At 39.3% G+C, this 20,358-nt stretch overlaps 1 protein-coding gene across 2 annotated transcripts in view; it reads left to right on the forward strand.

Moving 5' to 3' along the window:
- meis2a (Meis homeobox 2a) overlaps positions 1-20,358 on the forward strand; it is a 100,734-nt gene that overhangs the window by 9,417 nt on the left and 70,959 nt on the right. For both annotated transcript variants that reach the window (XM_067991377.1, XM_067991376.1), the window contains exon 7: positions 5,009-5,126. In XM_067991377.1, the coding sequence (XP_067847478.1) occupies positions 5,009-5,126 (118 nt within the window). The remainder of the gene's footprint in view (positions 1-5,008; positions 5,127-20,358) is intronic.

The following is a 20,358-nucleotide window of genomic DNA, read 5'->3' on the forward strand; positions in this document are numbered from 1 at the left end:
TCAGTTTACAATTATCAAAGCAAGGAAAAATAGGCAGTAATATTACAATTTGTTTACATCTAGTTTACGCGTACCCTAATAACATGAAGAGCACTTGGAAAAATTAGTTCCAATAATTTTAACCTTCTGGCAATTGCTAATTGTTGGTACTAGAAAATGTTTTAAACAGTGAAAAGTTGACGAACATCTCTTTGTGTGATATATGATGATTGTGCCTATGTTGACACATTTAATTTGTTTTGCATGAAATCATTTGTTGCATGGTAGCATTCCTTTGAAAGTTTGCCAGTGCATATTCTTCCCAAGTTACATTGCCTTGCACTCTTGACAGGGATACCATTGGCAGAGATAGAAATAGCAAACTTGCCCGGCTGCACTGTTGCTTGTGAAGTAACAGAATAGAAGAAAAGTAGTTGCAGAGCCAAATTTAAGGAAATCATGTTGCTTTGGCTATTAGTGTCCTATGGCAGCAGCTGCCTATATTGTGACGGAATTGGAGTTAACACCAGTTTAAAGCAGTGGGAGTTCAGTTTAGGCTACGCTTAAACCATTGCTGCTGTTCCACACTGTAGACAAAGGAGAAGCAAATGGTTTTTCCTCAGCTTTTTAACTGTGAAAGTAATAGTTTTCTTTGCCTAGTTTGAACACGAGTTCCACACTATTCACTTCATGAGTACTGCTTATCATAACCCTGATAAATAGGAGACACCTAACCAATCACTCGTAAAGGAAAGTTTATAACCTGGTTATGGGTGTGTGTTATTTGTGATGAAATGTAAAGGAAAGATGCAAGTAACTCATTTTCTATCTACATTTGAATTACTCTGGCTGGTAAGTATGTTAATATAAAATAATTCAGAGTGAATGTAATGTAAGTGAATAGAATGGCTAGTCCAAAGCAGAATTTGTAATAATGTAGTTTAATTTCCTCATTGCTAGCTACAAAGTCCAAGCCAATCAGATTGTAGTTCAGTTTTGTTGCTATAGTTTTTTGAGTAAGGTAAAACAGGTTTGCATTCAAGGGCTAGAGCAGAAATATTTAGCAGTCAGCAAATAGCGCTCTGTAGGAGGGGCAGCTGCTTGTTCTGAAGACCATTTTTAAGTACAGCTGTGGATCTACCTACCAAGATAAGTTCTCAGAAATACCCTTTTTGTACTTTATATAGGGGGGGATGAATTATGGTATAATGGATATGCCAAAAAGGGAAAATTATTTCATTAACATTTTTTCATTTGTAACACTACAGGTTAGATTATATTCATACTTTTGCTTTTTAACCATTTTTTTTAACCTCTGATACTAACAACTACCAAAGTAACGTATTTATTAGGCGAGGAGAGTGTTGTTATTTATTGTTGCATATTGTTTAAATTAGAATTGATTTATACATTAAACCTTTTACCTGTCTTGCTTTTAAACTGTTAAAGTGTCAGTCAGTTAAATTTGGATAAAGCAGTTGAAAACAGTTATAAAGGGATATAGATTAGTGGACTAGAAATTCGAGTACTTTTTATTTTTGCCACACTATTAATTTTGATTGCATTTTAGATAATGAAAGCAGTTCAGAAGCAAAAATTGTTATTTACTAATAACCGTCCTACCCATCCCCCAAAACAAAATAAAGACGGGTTAATAAATGGCTGGCACGGAGTTATAAGGCAATAATTCTATCGCATAGTTATGATGATGTCATAAACATGAGCAAAGTTTGAGCAGTTCATGAGTATTAGGAGAAGCCCAAGATTGGATTACTGCCTCAAACTCATTGCCAGCTAATCGTTCTTTGTGATATATAGTGCATACCTAAGTTCATTTCTAACTTTCGTTACCATTATTAATGGGTTTATTAAGCACAGTACTGGCAATGCATTGTAAGTGAAAAGGCAATTTAGATAATACTTAAAGGCTTAGAAGTAACGGACATATGTGATAGTACTGTAGTACTGTACTACCAATGTTTTATTGACCGGAGATTACTGTTATATGCAAACTACATATAATAATAATTATGGTGTACATTATTAAACCAAATGCACACTATGTATATTATGATAATTTATTATCAATTAACTCATGAGATTGGAAATAATTTAGAGACAGGTGTCTTTTTATTTGATGGTTAATGTCTGTACATCTACTATCGCTTTACATTTAAACATTTGATGGCATATGTTACACACTGTGTAGTTGTATCAGTAATATGCTTTTGGAGCTAATTTCTTTTTATTTTGGGTTTTGAAGTGATATTATTTTGGCAGTATTGTCAGCAGTTAATAAAAATATCATTTTATGCTTTATGTAGAGGGTACAGAAATATATTACATTCAGTTCAATGTATGGGGTTAATATTTTATCTAATGCAGTCCAATTTCTTTGAACTGTGCAGTAGTTTGATTTAAAAAAAAGTGTGCCTTCCAAAAAACATGCCAAATAAGAATATATTAAATATGTAGCTTAAATTGTCAGACAGAATTCCTTGCGGTACTATACGAGTATTAGAAAGGGAAGATATACTGGAAAGTGCACAGACTCAAATACCACAGCAACGGAACCACAATTTGATAAAATGTGGGTGAGCCTGGTTCTGTCCCATAACAGAAAGTTTAGCAAATGATGTACACATCATATATTGATAGAAATAGCTTTCTTTCAAAAAGTGCAGCAGGCAAAAGTATTTACATTGCTCACCAAGAAGGTTGTACACACTGACAAAAGACTAACATAGCAGAGTTTTTTTATTTGTCCTGATACTTTGGTCCTCTCTCTCTCTCGCTCTCTCTCTCCATCTCTCTCTCCTTTGCCCCTCCCCCATTTTCCTTTAACAAAATTCAGTGACAGTGCTAAATCACTTTCTGGCTTCTAAGAGAGAAAACAGTGGCAAAATTATGTTTGCCACAGAAGATAGCTTGTGTAAATGAGAGAGACCGTATAGTGGCAAAGTGTTCTCCAGTGGCCCAACTAGTACAAGCTTTGCCCATATTGTCTCCTGCTTTTATATTAATTACAACTTGCATTATCAGCTGTGAGTCTGTAGACCAGCAAATAGAAAATACTGCCCCTGGAGACCTTGCTTCTTGTATCTATTTTCACGCTCCTACTATTGGGCTGCACTCACTCTTCGGGAAGGCTTTCTCTCTTTAACTCTGCTTTTTAACTCAATTAGGAATGAGTGAGGGGGCGGGGGGTGGGGAGAACCTTTTCCTGCCTGCTATTTGTCAATGCTGGGAGTTACTACATGTGGACTATACATCCTTAGATTGTATGTTGCACATAGTACTAAGGCAGCAATTGTTACCGTATATTGAAGCAAATGGAAACGGGATGCTAATTGATGTTAAGAGTACAGCTCCGACTGATGTGTGGAGTTATCTATTCTGAAATGAGTATTTCCGGTACCAGAAGTAGTACCCTTTTTTTCCCCCCCTTGCATCCAATAAACTAATCAAAGATAAGGACTGCGTTAATGACAAAAAATTATAATGGGTTTTTGCTGACATTTGCCATGGAACATAGAAAAGGTGTTACTGGGTAATTAATGTAATTTTTACAACTGCAGTAAGGAGCTGTAGCAATGGACAACTTAAAAGAGCTTGTATTGCATAAAATTAACCACACTTTGTGTGTCCTTTTAAACCATCATCTAGGTGAACGTGTTGCATTTGTCTTGTTTCTATAGGAAGGTTCTAGCTCTGTGTTGTTACTGGACCAAATTCACACAGAGCTATTGTTTCTCCTCTTTTTCATTTAATTCTTTTAGCTCTTTATCTGATTACCATCCGGCAAACAGCTGACGCTAAGAGGCTGCAGCGGGCTGAAGAGCCCCTGCCTACTGTTTGCCTTCAGCTCGAAGCTATTTGAGTGGTTTCCTAGCTTAGAGATAAAAAGAAGCACCAAGCTTCCAGAATCCAGGCAGAGGTTGCTGCATCTCTGAATTTCTCGACGGCTCTGTTTTTATTTTAAAGTCTGTAATAATTTGTTGCTGTGGTAAAGCCGTTCTGTGACTAGTCAACATTCATCCTTTACAAATTCATCTTGTTTTTATTTCTACCGTCGACTGCACAATGGTAAAATTGTTGATTTGTGTAGATTTGTCTTTTTTTCCTGTATTTGTTTAGGTGTTCTTAATTCCTCTAACAGTATCTTGTTTTAAAAAAAAATTAAAATGTTTATATTTTTATAATTTGAGTTATGTATATTTACTTTAAAATCATTTTCTACCACAATATGGTTAATAGCTGATAGCATATTTCACATTGGGGGTGTCTCGCAAACCAATCTGTCTGTTTTGCAATGATGATAGCGTGCAGGTGTTGAGTATTACATATCTAGCCCAAAGGCTGATCTGTTTTACGTGTCCCTTTTCTTTTTTTTTCTCGGTGAGAGGAAATTCCATCTCTTCCCTGCCTTCATGTGGTGCTGATAAAGCTCTTCCTGTACAGTAGAAATTCTGTTTTCCTTTAAGTAGCGGCGGGGTATTGGGAACGATCAGGAAAGGGGAGGGGGACCAGGAGGAGAATACATTCTGCACTGCAGCAGAAATCTGTAACTTTCAGTCTCAAACATTTATCTGTTTGACAGCAAACTTTATAACTTCCTTTCTCAAGGGGGAAAAGAACAGCATTAAAACAAGTAAAAGTAAATATATATGAGTCTTCACCATGGACCTTAATACCAGCCGTGCCTTTTAAATTCGCAGTAAAGACTTCATGACCTATAGTTAATTTTTATTAAAAAAAGATTGTCATATACTATAAGACACTTACTTACAAAGATCGGATCTTAAAGGCCAGTCTAACTTTCAGCACAGGGCTCTTTTTAATATTATCTAAACAACTGTTCCTAAGCACCTAGGAAGATATTGAGAATAAAATGCCATTTGGAAATGATCTGCTTCCTTATATTTTTATATTGTTAATTTATTTCCTTTCTTTTGTTTCCTGTGTTCTTCACTCGGTTTGGGAATACGAACTGGAAAAATTCTTTGGGGCCTGCGGATCTTCGTATCAGAACCCATCATCTTGGAATAGAGATCACGATGACGCGACGTCAACGCACTCTGCTGGCACACCAGGGCCTTCGAGCGGGGGCCATGCTTCCCAAAGTGGAGACAACAGCAGCGAGCAAGGTAAGAGGGTAATTCTCTCCTCATTTAAAGTAGGCATGGCTAAACAAACCCCAACTTCCCACCATATGGCCGCATGCGTCACAAAGCAAACATCAGTATCAGAGGGTGGGTGCGTAATCGCATAAAAGCTGTCAGTGAAAACAAACTTTTTTTTTAAAGCCAGCGACATAAGTTGCATGGAGGAAATTATAAGGCAGTTAATATGGATATAGAGGTAACAGGTTAAGTAACAAGTGCTGCTACAGCCTTTTGTCTTTTAATATGAATAATGTTTTTTCTGGACCATATAAATAAACCCAATCCATTCAGGTGCCAGAGGTCACTGCATGCTACATATTTTGTGACATTTATCCACTTTTCAGAGAAGCCCAGTTGTTTGCTTTTGCTCTGTGAGTAGTGACTATAGTTTGTTACATGAATTATTGTGGTATTAGGGTAATACCATTGTGACGTAGAAACTAATAAGTGCTGTATGACTGTAGCACTATTATAAAGGAAAACTGTGGATTTAATTGAATTCAGTCTGAAAGCTGGAACAAAAAAAATACCATCTTGCTGGTATTTATGGGTGCTATACATTTGTTTTCTCTGTCATTTCTGAAGATCCTGAAAACCTAATCTTTGAGAAGTATTGATTATTTTACATGCATAAGTTCAAGTGACCTGCAATCTGCTGAGCACTTATTGACTGTCTTCTGGGCTGAGTGCAGTGTTTTTCATAGATGCCACAGATCATATTTTAACATGGAAACCTAGTGAATGTCACTTATCGAAGACTGAGTGTCTTTTTTTAAAGTTAATTGCAGTTTTTTTAATAGGTTAAAAAAATTATGGAGACAACAGAGAGTGAGGCTGATTAAATGGTGAAATGAGGCCATCTTCCACAGAGCTGTTTTGTGAGAGGCTCAGGTTTGACCTTTTGCTTTGCTCAGGAGCCTGATGCTTCATTTTTCACATTCTTGCAATTACGTTAACGCTTGAAGCATTTTGACTCCAAGTCTGCTTGCAACACCAGGCATAACTCAACACTGTGAGTTTTTACCCTTATGCAGTTTCATTAACAGGTCGCTCGGGTCCCAGCTGAAATTCAAAACTGTCTGGTTGCTGTGGGTTTGCTGAGTTATGGTGGCAAGATACAGGCTGGAGCATAGAGGAGATAGCCCTGGGGGTTTTGCTGTGTGTGTGTATGTGTGTGTGTGTATGTGATTGTGTGTATATGTGTGTGCATGCGTATGTGTGTGTGCTTTTGTGTGTGTAACCAACTGCTCATGTTCAGAGGTGAGCTTTAAAAATCAAGATATTTCCTTAAAACTGCTCTTAAATCAGTCAAGGTTTCTTTAAAAAAAAAGTTTATTGTGTGAGTCAAAGTCAACATCAGAGTTTTGTGCCTATTTGAAGAATAGTTTAAATATGGACCACTTCTACTGTCAGTGTGTATAAGAGATAAAAGTATTTATGGCATCTCAAAACCAGGAATAATTTTAAGAAGTATTGCACGCATACTTCGTTTGAGAGTCAAAGCAAAAACAAAGATTTTGGACCAATATTAGTGCAATGGGTACAAAATTATTGTGAATCACTCTAATCGTGCTGGGCTCAAATGTAAACAAGTCTTATGAAAGCTCGTCAAGTCCTATAGAATACTTTTGTAGTAGTAATCATTTGGAGTTCCATGACTGCTATTTCACAGAATGCAGTTTGCATATTATGAGTTTGAGGAAAAAATGTAACACACAGATTAAATGATAAACAGTTATCAAGTGCAAGACAAACTTTAAAAGAAGTCAAAAGGTACCAATTTTAAATATTAAAAAGTTTTACATTTAGTGCTGGCTTTTTACTTCCTTACACAGTTGGGGGTTTCTGTAGTCAGATGTGTGGAATAATACATGGGCTACTGTTTCATATTCAGTTCAAAAGTTTTTTTTTAATGCGAGACATAAAGCACATTACTCCCACGAGACATTCACAGTATCATGGGACTCCAGCACCGAGCACCTTCATTCAAAGTTAGATAGAGTGTGAAATTCATGAGACCCGCAAAAGTATTGAACATGCATAACATTATAGTATTTTTGAACAATGATATAACTTCTGTGTACATGATTCACATCTGTTTATTTTATTATTTCTCTTTCCTGAGATACTTAGGGCCATATAATCCTCTGCATGTAAAGTTTAATGAAAAAAGTAGTAGTGAGTGAACAGAGGAGCATGACTATTATCAAAGATGTAGGCAAAAAAACTTGGATTGTACACAGAAAGCTGTCCCTACCCCTACTGCAATCATGGGTGTCAGAGGGGTATAATCCCCAGGTAAATCTTGACTATTTACATTAAAAATTATATATTCGGTTTAATTTAGGTACACTTTTCATTTCACAATTGATAGACTTTTAATGTAAAATAAATGGGAGGGGGAAAGAATGAAGTTTGGGCTTATCCATTTTCAACAGGTTAATCTATTCACAGAGGTGTTCTCTTCCAGTTCCCCCCCCCTCCCTTTCTAGTTCAGAGAGACACCCTTTCCTCCCCCCTAAGTTCTTCTCACTGCCACTGCAAGCTCTCGCTGCTACATGACACTGTCGCTTTGTCCTTGTGGCAGAGGTGGGAATTCCTGATTGGCAGTAGTTTCAGCAAAAAGTTATGCCAAAGTCAAGATTTCTTGCCCACAGCTTGCACCGCAGAGTATGCTCCCAGAGCGAGGCAGCAACGTCGAATGCAAGTTGTAGTGGGGACTAGCAGTTGAGGGGATAACCAGGGAGCTGGGTTGCAGCAATCTCCCAGCCAGCTCTCGTGGATCAGTAAAGCAGCTGTTGCAGCACAAACTCGCACTGCATTGGCTGATTTGCTGTCCCAAGGGGAAAGTGTACAGATTTGTGTCCAGTGCATATACCTGCCCATGTCGCTGGCTGGTAGAAAACAGGTTCAGAGTCCGCCTTTACTTCCACTCTGAGTCTTGCCCCCGTGCTAAAATGTGTTTTACACAAATCAGTGGAAACATTTGCTTAAGCCCGCATTAAAAGGCCAGTCATAAGAAACCAGCAGAATTGCGTGGAGCTGAGAGGGGAGAATAGAAACAAAAATGGAGTGATTGGATTTCTGTCTCACTACTGGCCTGTTTTTAGGTGTAAGCAGGGTGGCAGCAGGATGAAGATTTGTTTTAAAAACATCGTTGACTTGCCACTGGAGGTTCACCTGTTCCGATTTTCGGGCGACCCTTGGTTTAGACAGCCAGTACTCCTGCCCAAAGGTGGAGTCCAGAGCCTGCATGGTCACAGTATGAGCATCCCTGAGAGATTCTACTACTGGTGCCGCAGACATCTGTAGGGAGGGCTCAACTGCAGCGTCCATTGAGGTAACAGCATGCTCCGTGAATGAGTGTCGTGCCATGCACCAGAACACCACACACATTGGTAGTTAACTTCTCCACACGCAGAAGCTCCCTGGCGGGCAGTCCAATGCATTAAGCAACTGGTGGTACAAAGAAAGCATCCTTCCTTTAAAGGTTGGACCCCTGAAGTCTGCATCTCTGTCCTCTTCAGCAGAGCTATGATGCATGCTTGCCCTCTGGTGAGCTGTTTCTAGGCCATCCTTTCCACCTGCACTTGCACCTGCTCACTGGTGCTCATTGAATCACCCAGTGTAGATCCCTCTAACTCACTACCTTTAGCACATAGGGTGCTGATTTTATGTGCTTCGAAGGGTGAGAGCAAGTGATGGTGCCTCTTCAAGAGGATTCTCCACCTCAGTGTGTGCTGCAGCAAGGCCCGAGATGGCTGATGGACTTCGAAAAAGGGGAAACGGGACAAGGATTAGCACACAGTGGCAAAGGTAAGCAGTGCCAGATGAGTGGCAGTGTAGTGCACCATCAGGTTTTCATGCTGAGCGAGTGAGTGAGAAAGTTAAGCAGAGAAAGAGAGAAGAAAGGGAAGACTCTCCCATGAGTGACCTCCAACCTTGCCGTATCCAAAGCTGCAAGCTCTCTGTGCAAATTATTAGACCAGAATGTTATAAACGTTGGAATGAATAACTTTGAAAACTCATTAACTATTTGAATAGAACAGTATTTTCCCCCCAAAATGTGCTAGTATGCCATTGATAGTGTTGGGTATATTTTAATAACTGTAATTCTCTTTTCAAGTGTTTCAAAGGAATATTGATAACTGCAATGCGCAACCATCAATGACATACAGATAATCAATAAATATTTATCTGAAATCCACTGAATGGAACACAGCAACTGACTTTTGACATAACGGTGATTTCAGAGGCATTAGGGCAACTGACCAGTATCACTGTTTCAGTATCTTGTGATGTACAGTCTGTGTCCATCAAGACATGATGGAGAATTCACGCAAAAGGAGCAAATGTAACTCCAAAACAAAAGTATACTTTCCGTAGGATTATTTGCTACACCAGATAGTGGGAGATTTCCAATACCATCTGTGCAATAGGTCCATTGTGTGACAGGTTAATTATCCTTTGCTGTGTGGTGACCACTGTTCTTTGCAAACAGGTGGCTCTCTGTAGGCACAGTGTCCACGTCCTGGACAGTTCAGTCCCTCACCTTCCATTCAGGGCCATAACTATTTGTAATAGGCTGACTGCACCTGGGTATATAATCATAACTTTGCACAAAAATCAAATTCTACATAAACAGGAAAATATTTATCAGAAATTAAAAAGTCAAAGTCATTCATAATCTCATTCTATTATATTTTCCCTTTTCTAGATGTGAGAAGATGCACATTATCGGATATGCATGGCATGCATTCTGCACCTATATTATTCTTCACTAAAAACATCTTTAAGCACTTACATGCTCCAATTAAAACTTATTTCCGGAGAACAGGCATAATCCACTTAATATGTTTCTGTTTTTATGAATATTGCATCATATACTGGGAACACTAAGTAATTAAGACAGAAGGAAAGTACATATCAACATCTATCTACTTCAATATATTAAAAATGGTACCTCAACACTCACAGATGTCACACTTTGTTACAGATGTAAAACAGTCCTAAAAGGCTGGGTGCTTCTGAGCTGCAGCTGAAACTGACAAGCACATTTCAATCTGCAACATCCCCTGACCAAATAACAGTTAAACTCTGAATAACCTCAGGTTATGTTTATTCCTAGCAGGCCACCTTCAACACGGATCTACTTTAGTAGCAGAATAATACATTTTGAATTGCATGGCAATGGTCCTGACCTTTAAACAATTTCTATTATTCAACTTAATTTGAACAATACTATGGGAGATCTATTAGTCTTTTTAAAAATCTAGTGGCATGAATATTTTTTCCATTATCCAGATCACTTATAAAACAACTACAACATTCGGTTTCATATTTTCAGACATGAATTTTACTTGCTATTTTAACATAGTAAGGACTTTCTAAATACATCAGATCCTATTGTTTTCTTAGTATGCGCAGTACTGGGAAAAGTGCGTAGCAAAATACAGAATAGACAGGCTTACGATAATTGCAATGTTATGCAGTGTCAGTTGTGGTTCTCACACTTGTACTTCCAGTGTTACTCGGTTATAAATAAGTTGAAGGCTGGTGCAAATAATAAATTATTTTATATATGTTATGAATAGTTATAAGTGTGGCTCAATCTGATTTACTTTAAATTTTAAAAATTAGTATCACCTTGCTATATGTAATCCTACTCTTCTAATTGGTCTCCCGAGATTACCTTCTCCTTAATAGCTTAAGGATCCCAACACCGTTGATCACATAACAGTAAACTCATGACATTCACAGATGTACGTTTGAAGTTATTAAACAACTTTAACATGCGCATGACTGGGTCCGTCGAGTTTTCTGTGATTGACAAGTGCAGGGTATCGTGCTGCCTGAGGAACAGCTTCCCTTCAAGCTGGGAGGACCAGAAATGTCCTTTCTATAACACTAAGCCTTGGGGGTAAATCAGCACTTTCTACATTTTCGTGAAGCTCTTGTGTGAAAATTTTGCACACTCCGCAACTGGACGAACAAAATATTTGTCATTTATACCAATTAAATTCCAGAATAGGTGCATGAGAAGTGTGAGAAAGGATTATTACAGATGCACTCTGATAGGTTGATTTTCTTTTAGCCCTGTAGCAGATTCATATTGCACAGTATTGCTCACCATTTTGATGTGGATCTACTAAGGCGTTTTAAATAAATGAACATTTAAGTCATAAAAAGAGGAAACCTGCCGACTAATGTTAAAATTAGTTTAAGTCAATTTCTTTTGTTTAGGGTAATTCTCAGGAACCAAGTGGTTTATTCCTTAAAATTGAAAATTAAGAATGACTCCCTTTTTTTAAGTCGAGTATTTATGAAGAGTAATGTTTTACACCTACTCAAATGCCACCGTATACACACAGATATTTTAGATAGCTGTGATCTGGTTTAGTAAAATCCTTTCATGTTGGTGAATACACGACAGTGACAGAAAAAGGTTAAATAATTATATCAGAGTCTGGTTAGATGTTGTCCCTGCTTCCCAAGTTCAGTATGCCAATTTAGAATCGAGATACTTGGACAAAATGTAGGGTAAAAAGAGCTAGCTTAATCATTAGCTATGCATGGGAGAAAAATTGAATTTGACAGGAATGGTGTAAGATTGTTGTAAAGGGACATTTCTTTCAATTCATTTTTGTTAGGCCATTTTGTACACTTTGCAGCAATTGAGTAATCCTCGTACTGAGAATTGGCAGAAATTGCTGTAAAATAGAGTCTGTCATGCGAAGGACTGATAATCCAGTTTATCAGCTATCACACATTAAAGTGACCTGTTGTTTTAAAGGTTTATTATAGATGCACTCAGTATCAGGCAATAAGATTTTCCATAGTTCTAGCAGAGCTGTAATTAATCCTAAATGCTGCCTCCTTAGGGGGGAGAAAACATTTTACATTTGCTACTATTTTATAAGTTCCTTTCTCATTCATGTATTATTGATCAAACTTACAAGTGAATAAGGTAATGTTTCTCTTACAGCATCAAGAGTTCTACCAGGATAATGAGTTAGATTGAGACCAACAATGCAGCTGTCTCTACTGCTATATCCTTTTCCTCTCCCCGCTTAATCCTGACCTCCCCCCAGTCTTCCACCTACTCCGGCCCTAAATCTCATCACTCTGCAGTCTCACCCCCATCTCTCCTATGCCCTTTCTTCATTCATTTCCTCCATGAGACCACCTACTGCCTCCTTCATTCCTCCCTCCACTAAACTTCCCCTTCTGACTCCCATAATAGCTGAAATTGCAAATGGTTTCCTTTCCCCAGGCACAAAATTCTCCCTTTTAAGGCCACTATCATCAGCCCCCTCCTCTATCTATCTATTCTTCTACCTATCTATTCTTTCCAATAACTGGCCCATCTCTAACCTCCATTTTCTTTCTAAGGGTCACAAACACATTGTCAGCTCCCAGCTCCGTGTGCATCTCTCTCAAAGCTGTCTGTTTGAACCGCTCCAGTCCTGCTCACAGCACCAAGATGTCACCGTGGTCCTCATTGACCTCTGTTTAGTGTTTGATATGATGGACCACGTCATCCTCCTCCATCACCTCTCCTCTCTTGTCAAGCTGTGTGAAATTACAGGATTCCATTCCTATCTATCCAAAAGCAAACAGTGCATCTCCAGTGATGGTTTCTCTTCCAGCCTCACACTGTCACCTACTGAAACCATTAAGGTTCTATCATTGGCCCCCTCCTCTTCCTCCTTTACAAGCTGTCCCTCAGTGATATCATCAGCAGACTTGGGGACAATTTCCATATATATACTGGTACCTTACACCTCTACCTATCCCCTGCCTTTCCTTCTCAACTCCATAACCACCTCTTTCAAACTCTCTGTCTATCATCAAGTCACGGGTGAGTCACACTTCAGCTAAACATCAGGAAAGCTAAAACTATAATTCTCAGCCCCTGCCATAAACTCTGCTCCTTTGCCACTGATTGGCCACAGAGGGGGGTTACACTCACTGAGGCAGAAGCAGAACCGTGTGAAACCTTGGCATCCTGATTTGGTGCTGAGCTCAGCTTCAAACCTCACATCCTGTCCATCACCAAGTCTACTTATTTTCACCTGTGCAACATGTCACCTTGCTGCCCCACCACACCTTCTCTGCTGCCGAAAGCCTTATCCATGCTTTTTTCATCTCTAAACTCAATTATTCCAATACCCTCCTTTCTGGCCTCCCATCCTCCACAAAATTCAACTTGCCAAATAATGGAAAAAGTTTACACAAAAGTGCGACAAAAACATGCCAACAGGAAGTAAGGTGTGCATGCAGACATAAGATTTTTAGTATATATATTTCTTAGGGCTGTCAATTAATAACCGTTAACTTCTGTGATTAGAGCATTAATTTTTTAACGCACGTTAATGGCGGAAGTTGCGCATAGAGGAATTTTTTTCTACAAAGGTGCAAACTCTGCTGTTTGAAGTTATTCTAATTGAACTTTCCTCCTGTCCCACTTGGGCCATGTGCTCACACCAACCAAGTGGGCAGGCAGGTGATCTGCTCTCACGTTTCAGCCAAAACTAGAACCAGAGGACATGATTTAAGCTGATTGGCGGAAGGATTAGAGGGGACATGAGGAAAATCTTTTTTATCCAGAGGGTGGTGGGTGTATGGAATTCGCTGCCCAAATTGGTGGTAGAGGCAGGGACCCTCAACTCTTTTAAAAAGTACATGGACCTGCACCTAAAGTGCTGTAAGCTGCAGGGCTACAGACCGGGTGCTGGAAGGTGGGATTAGAATAGGCACCTGGTTGTTCTTCGAGCTGGCATGGACATGGTAGGCCGAATGGCCCCCTTCTGTGCTGTATCTTTTCTATGGTTCTATGATTCTAAAATTGTCCTGAGCCAGTCACTCTGAGCTGTGCGAGACCAGGTCTATTGGTGACTTTCTTTTACATTTTCCTCTTACTCTCTGTAGGGAGACACTTGGCCTTAGCTTAGCACTTTCTTAACTTCATAATTGAGATTGGGCACTTGTGGGGGGAATTCACAGCTCTGAACCCACTCCTCAGCACTCCATCATGTACCATATCACTTGATGTGGCTGCATGGCCACTGACAAGAAAAACCTTTTAAAAATCAGGCCATACAAATGCACTAAGAATTTGCACAATAATATTTGCACCAAGTTATGTGCTCGTTATATGCTGCGAACAAATACCCTTCACTGGCGAGTGGTAGGATGTGAATTACATGTCTCTGACGCCAAAAGTGGTGAATTCCCAGGCTCCACCTTGCAAAGGCGTCTCAGTCTGTTCATTGCGGTGTCTGGTTAACAACAGAAAAACAACTTCCATTTATATAGCGCCTTTAACATAGCAAAATCCCAAGGAGCTTCACAGGAGCGTTATTAAACAAAATTGGACACCGAGCCACATAAGGAGATATTAGGACAGATGAGGTCAAAGAGGTAGATTTTAAGGAGCGTCTTAAGGGAGGAGAGAGGGGTAGAGAGGCAGAGAAGTTTAGGGAGGGAATTCCAGAGCTTAGGGCCTAGGCAGCTGAAGGCATGGCCGCCGATGGTGGAGCGATTAAAATCGGGGATGTGCAAGAGGCAAGAATTGGGGGAGCACAGAGATCTCGGAGGGTTGTCGGGCTGGAGGAGGTTTCAGAGATAAGGAGGGGTGAGGCCATGGAGAAATTTGAAAACAAGGATGAGAATTTTAAAATCGAGGCGTTCCCGGACCGGGAGCCAATTGTAGGTCAGCGAGCACAGGGGTAATGGGAGTACAAGACTTGGTGCAAGTTAGGATATGGGCAGCAGAGTTTTGGATGAGTTTATGGAGGGTGGAAGATGGGAGGCCAGCCAGGCAAGCATTGGAATAGTCGAGTCTAGAGGTAACAAAGGCCTGGATGAGGGTTTCAGCAGCAGATGAGCTGAGGCAGGGGCGGAGACGGGCGATGTTACGGAGTTGGAAGTAGGTGGTCTTGGTGATGGAGCAGATATGTGGTCGGAAGCTCATCTCAGGGTCAAATAGGACGCCAAGATTGTGAACAGTCTGGTTCAGGTCAGGATGTATTTACATGATAACTGCACCATCAGTGTGAAATGAAAGTGCTGTACACCAGCACTGCAGTTGTAGTGTAAACGCTCAGTTTGTAATGTGAATGCGTTGTAGGATGTATAATTTAAAAACCAGGCGGGTCGTCCCTGTAGAAAAATGTCACAGAGTTTGCCCTACCCACCCATCTCAGATCAGGACCAGAACAGAGTCAGCGAGGAGAAAATCAAGCCAGTGATACGTCTGTTCTGTGAGACTCCTGTTCTGTGAGACTCCTGTTCTGTGAGACTCCTGTTCTATGAGACTCCTGTTCTGTGAGACTCCTGTTCTGTGAGACTCCTGTTCTGTGGCACTCCTGTTCTGTGACACTCCTGTTCTGTGGCACTCCTTGCTGTTGGTCTACGTACAGTAGCACCTCTCTGCCCAGATTTTCTTTTAGTAATCAGCGCATTTTGCGTTTGTAACTCTAAGTTTTTTTTAATATTGAAAGCCCCACTTACACCTTAAAATTCTTAAGTCACATTCACTTTGGGCCATGATACAACCCCGGGGTTGCTGAGGCCAATTATAATGCCCCAAACTGCTGCCTTGGCTACTAACACCCCAATAGCTAATTCAGCATGGACTAGGGATTAAACGTGGGACCTACTGGTCAGCAGGGTCTGGTAGGCAGTACCTTTACCCACTGGGCCATTGGGGTGCATAGTATGTGCTTTCATTGGAGGATTGGGAGCCATTGGAGGAAATGTGGCATGGGGTTTAAAATTAAATTAAAAAGACCTTTCCTACACATGAACCAACTCTCCCGTAGGCACTGACTCCTGTTGGAGTACGTTTCCAAAGGCTGCCCTCTGCTACCTGCCCTAGTGAACATTCTTCATGTGTAAAGTCAGACTCTCAGTATCAGCCAGCTATTCCATTATGGAGGTGCCTCATGACCAAACCTAATCCTGCCCTCACTCAAAGTCCACTGTCCTGCCAATATTTTTATCCCTCATCCAACATCACTTAAAAAAACCAATGATCTGGTCATTATCACATTGCTGTTTGTGGGGCCTTTTTGTGTGCAAATTGGCTGCCGCATTTCCTACATTACAACAGTGACTACTCTTCAAAAGTACTTCATTGGCTGTACAACTCTTTGGGATGTCCGGAGGTTGTGAAAGGTGCTATATAAATGCAAGTTCTTTCTTTTCTTTTTAAATTTCCAATTTACATTCAAAGGAGATTTGCACTAAGCACCCCTTCTACTAGCCCAATCCAAGTCTGCTGTCTTGTAGTCCGAAACAAAAGGGCAGAGCTGGAATTTTTCTGCTCTGAAATTTGATCAGAGTAAATAACTGCTCACTATTCATACTTCCCCAGTTGCTCTAATTGTGCTGGGAAGGTACAAAAGAAATGCACATTTTCAGAATAAACAAGTTATAAGACTGCTGAGCTCTACCAGTTGAAATCCACTGCAGAGCACCTCAGATCAGTGATACCGTATCATTGGCATTTCCTAATGTGCAAGCCTGTGTCTTAAGTAATGTATTTCACATAAAACAGAGTTCTACTTCATGTCAAGGAGCTGGCCTTTCTAGTAAGAAAAATGGTTTGGGGGTGGGGCAGGGGGTTCTGGTGAAAGCCGAGAGTGGTGATTCTGAAGAGAAGGATACTTTCATGATCCCATTAGCATAAGAGAAGTTAAATTATTCATGACGTGATCCTATGGGGAGAAGTAAAGTTAATGCATATAGTTTTTAACTCTCTTCCTCTCTGCTGTGAGAATGAACTCCTGCTGCATTCAGTACTCAGCCGTTTACTGAAAGCTCCAGTGGCATGTTAGAAACCGGTGGTGCTGCGAACACTGAGATTCATCTCGCTAGTGCAGCTCTCAACAGAGAGCATCTGGACGAGTTCCAAAAGGTGATTAAACAAATTGATCAGCATTAGTTGCCATGTCACATGTCCAAAACTCTGGATTAAAAGAAAAACACATCTGACTTGGGGCCAAGGTGCTAACGTCATCCGTTTTGCAGTATTCAGATGGTCCATGAGCGTCTGTGCCATCTTTGTATCCGTATGGCCTTTAATCATGAACAGGTTGTGTAAATGGCCCTCTCAGTAGCACTGTCTGTTCCCATAGAACAGCACAGTTCATATTAACTAGGTCAGCCTTGTGCTATATTAGACAGAGGGAAAAAATTAACAGAATTATTGTTATAACAGGCATGGGGAATTTATACTGTGAGGGAAGTGCGGTTGGAATTTGTTCTGGAAGCTCAGAAAGAACAGGCACATGAAATAATTTGGGTGCAGCAGATAGACTGACTATATAGACAGAAATTAATTTGACAGAAGACTCTTGGAGATAAAATATAGGATGCCTTGCCTGTTAATTGAAGGGCAAATGTATATATATATATATATATATATATATTTGTGAAAGGCAAGCTAAATTAAGTCTAGTATATAGCTCATTTATATAGAATGATTACTTAATTGAGAATATTGTGTGATTAAAGAGGAAGTTTGGTAATATAATATTCAAATATATATTTTCAGAAATGTGTAGCTGAGTATAAGCTTTGTTGAAAGTAAAATGAAAAATGTTTTTTGGCTGCTGGAAGCAAATATCTTGCAGTAGAGCCATTAATTGGGAAGTAGAGCTGATAACACATTGTGATATAAATAAATTTAGTACAACATGGAACTTGTGTCCCTTTAGATAACAGTTAAATGAACAGAACCTACTTCATAATTAGAGTCTCCTCACACTCTGATCATGGGCAACCTACCTTCTAGTGTCTTGGTGGGGCACCATTAGCCCCTGTTAGGGATGAGAAGACCAATTCATTGAAGGAAGCACCTGCAGGCTGACGTTAAGCCCAGCCTGACCATTCCACAACAGTCTTTGTGGAGTGTGTACTTGGGAATTATCACTGGCAGCAAAGCCCCACTGTAACTTTTAGTTTTATTGTACAGAATAACGCAAAATGGCAGTAAGTCAGCACATAATGCAATTCTGGGAAAGTAAACTAAGGTCTTCTAAGAACAAGAATGATCAGGCTAATTATTTATATTGCTACAAAATTAACAAATAGGCTGAGTTCCAATACAATGTTTTTTTTTGGTTGCTTGATAGATAAATTCGGTCTTCTGCAAAGGAAAAGCCATCTTTGCCATCTTCTACTAGGTCAGTTGTTTTATACCCAACAGTGTGATAATAATGCATGTAAAGACCAGAAATAAATGTGTAGCATATTTCTAGTTAATAAAGGTACATATACCTGTGAAAAAGTTGATGCTTTTGTTTAAGTAAAACAAATGTCTACTGCATGCTTTTTCTAATGATCCTTTTCATTTGACTTTTAGCTTTTCTTTTCTTCAAAAATCTGTAAATAATTATATATTTATTTCAAAATGTGCTTAGCTTTGTGTAGAAACTTGTTTGCATGTGTTCATAGTGAACAAATTGCATGCATCAATCAGAGGAGTGAATCAGGGCCACGAAAAAAGCAATTAATGGCCTCATATTTACCAATCTAAATCTTTGTAATGTGTGAAACGCTTTTAAATCTATGAGGGTACACATTTAACCTTGGCTACAGTTCTGAATTCTAATGTATGAAATGTTCACAAATGGATAAAGTGAGAAATAGTACTTTAGACCAAAATCAAAACTTAAGATGTGATCTCTGTTTTATTTCTCATGTCTATGTTGATCCCTTTTTAGAGTAAGAGTTTCTTCTTGTGAACCTTTATAACCTCTTACATAGTCTTCAGCTATAATATAATTTGTGTATTTTTCTTTCACTTTCATGTTATCTCTTTTCCTGGACTCCCTTTCACTGTAACTTGATGAATGACATGAAAGCATGGTTTTCCTACTCGAGATTACAGTTATTAGAGTCTGATTCTTACCTGGGAGGTAAACGTTTCTGATTCCCAGCTAGCAGCAGAATTTTGAAAGCAACTCTAAAATGAGGCAGCCTAACTGCTTATTTTATCAACTGCTGTCCCCTCCCCCTCTCTCATACAGAACACACTGCTGAGCTGATGTGGATCCATCCCTATGGCACAGCCAAACATAAACACATTTGACTTCAGTCCAGTTAATATACCCAAACAATTTCTGGTTCAGTAATTTTTATGACTAAGTGATGCAAGTATTTCAACAGTCTGAATGGAAACAGATCACACACCCACAACCTTCCTTCTACCTAACCTTCCGAGCTATTTCAAAGGACAGGCTTTCTTCTTGAGTGTAGGAATAATTCTAAATTTAGAGTGCTATCATTAATGTAATTGCCAACCAGAGTAACAATGGCATAATAGTATTATCTGCACTGGAAAAAACATATTGCATTGGGATAATGTTTTCACCATAAAGAACATTTTTAATAAATTGACTGGTTGATCACTTTAAGTGAAAATAAAAATGATATATTTGGAGAGATACTAAACCTTAATTATGTGGGACCAATACAGTTTTGTGCTCTTGCAAATTCAGGGTTTCTGCTTTGTCACTGTACCAGACTAAGAAGTTGTGCTCAAAGTCATTTGGATTGGTGACATTTGTGAGCGAGACACTTGTGTCTACTGTGACAAAAAAACATAATCGTTTTGTAGGCTGCTAGTTGTGTGCTAACAGCACTGATTCGACCACTCTTTTGTTTGTATAATCACCACCTTTTTAATGATCTAAAAACAAATGGAAGTATCACAATGAAGGAGTCTATTCCTTAATGAGACAATATTTTTTTTTAAATTACCTCCCATTCTTTTTAAGGTGGAATATAGTTAATACTAAGAGAATGAGCCCAAACTTTCCTATGCCGTAAGAGAACAGCAACTTTAGACCAGAAGAGTTCTGGAAGTTGTATTATTCAGTATAAATATTGATGATGCTAACCAGCTGCAGAAGTGTGGCACAAATAGGCACGCTATGTGTATTTTCTGTCTTTGGATGAATGTTCAGGCATGGTTTATGCTACATAGTGTGTGCTCTTTATTATACCTAGTGAAGCATTTCATTTTATATTTCTTTGTATGAAAAATGGAAAACTATGCAATTGAAATGAAAAGAAAATAAGCCTTTCTACTTGGTGCTCGTAAAATTCTTCAGTTGAAAATTAAGATTTTTTTAATAGTTAGTATAATAATGAGGAATGTCAGGCAATCTCAATGTGCTGGAAATTCCTATTCTCCATTAGC

This window comes from Heptranchias perlo, chromosome 10, assembly GCF_035084215.1.
Source record: "Heptranchias perlo isolate sHepPer1 chromosome 10, sHepPer1.hap1, whole genome shotgun sequence".
Lineage (NCBI taxonomy): Eukaryota > Metazoa > Chordata > Chondrichthyes > Hexanchiformes > Hexanchidae > Heptranchias > Heptranchias perlo.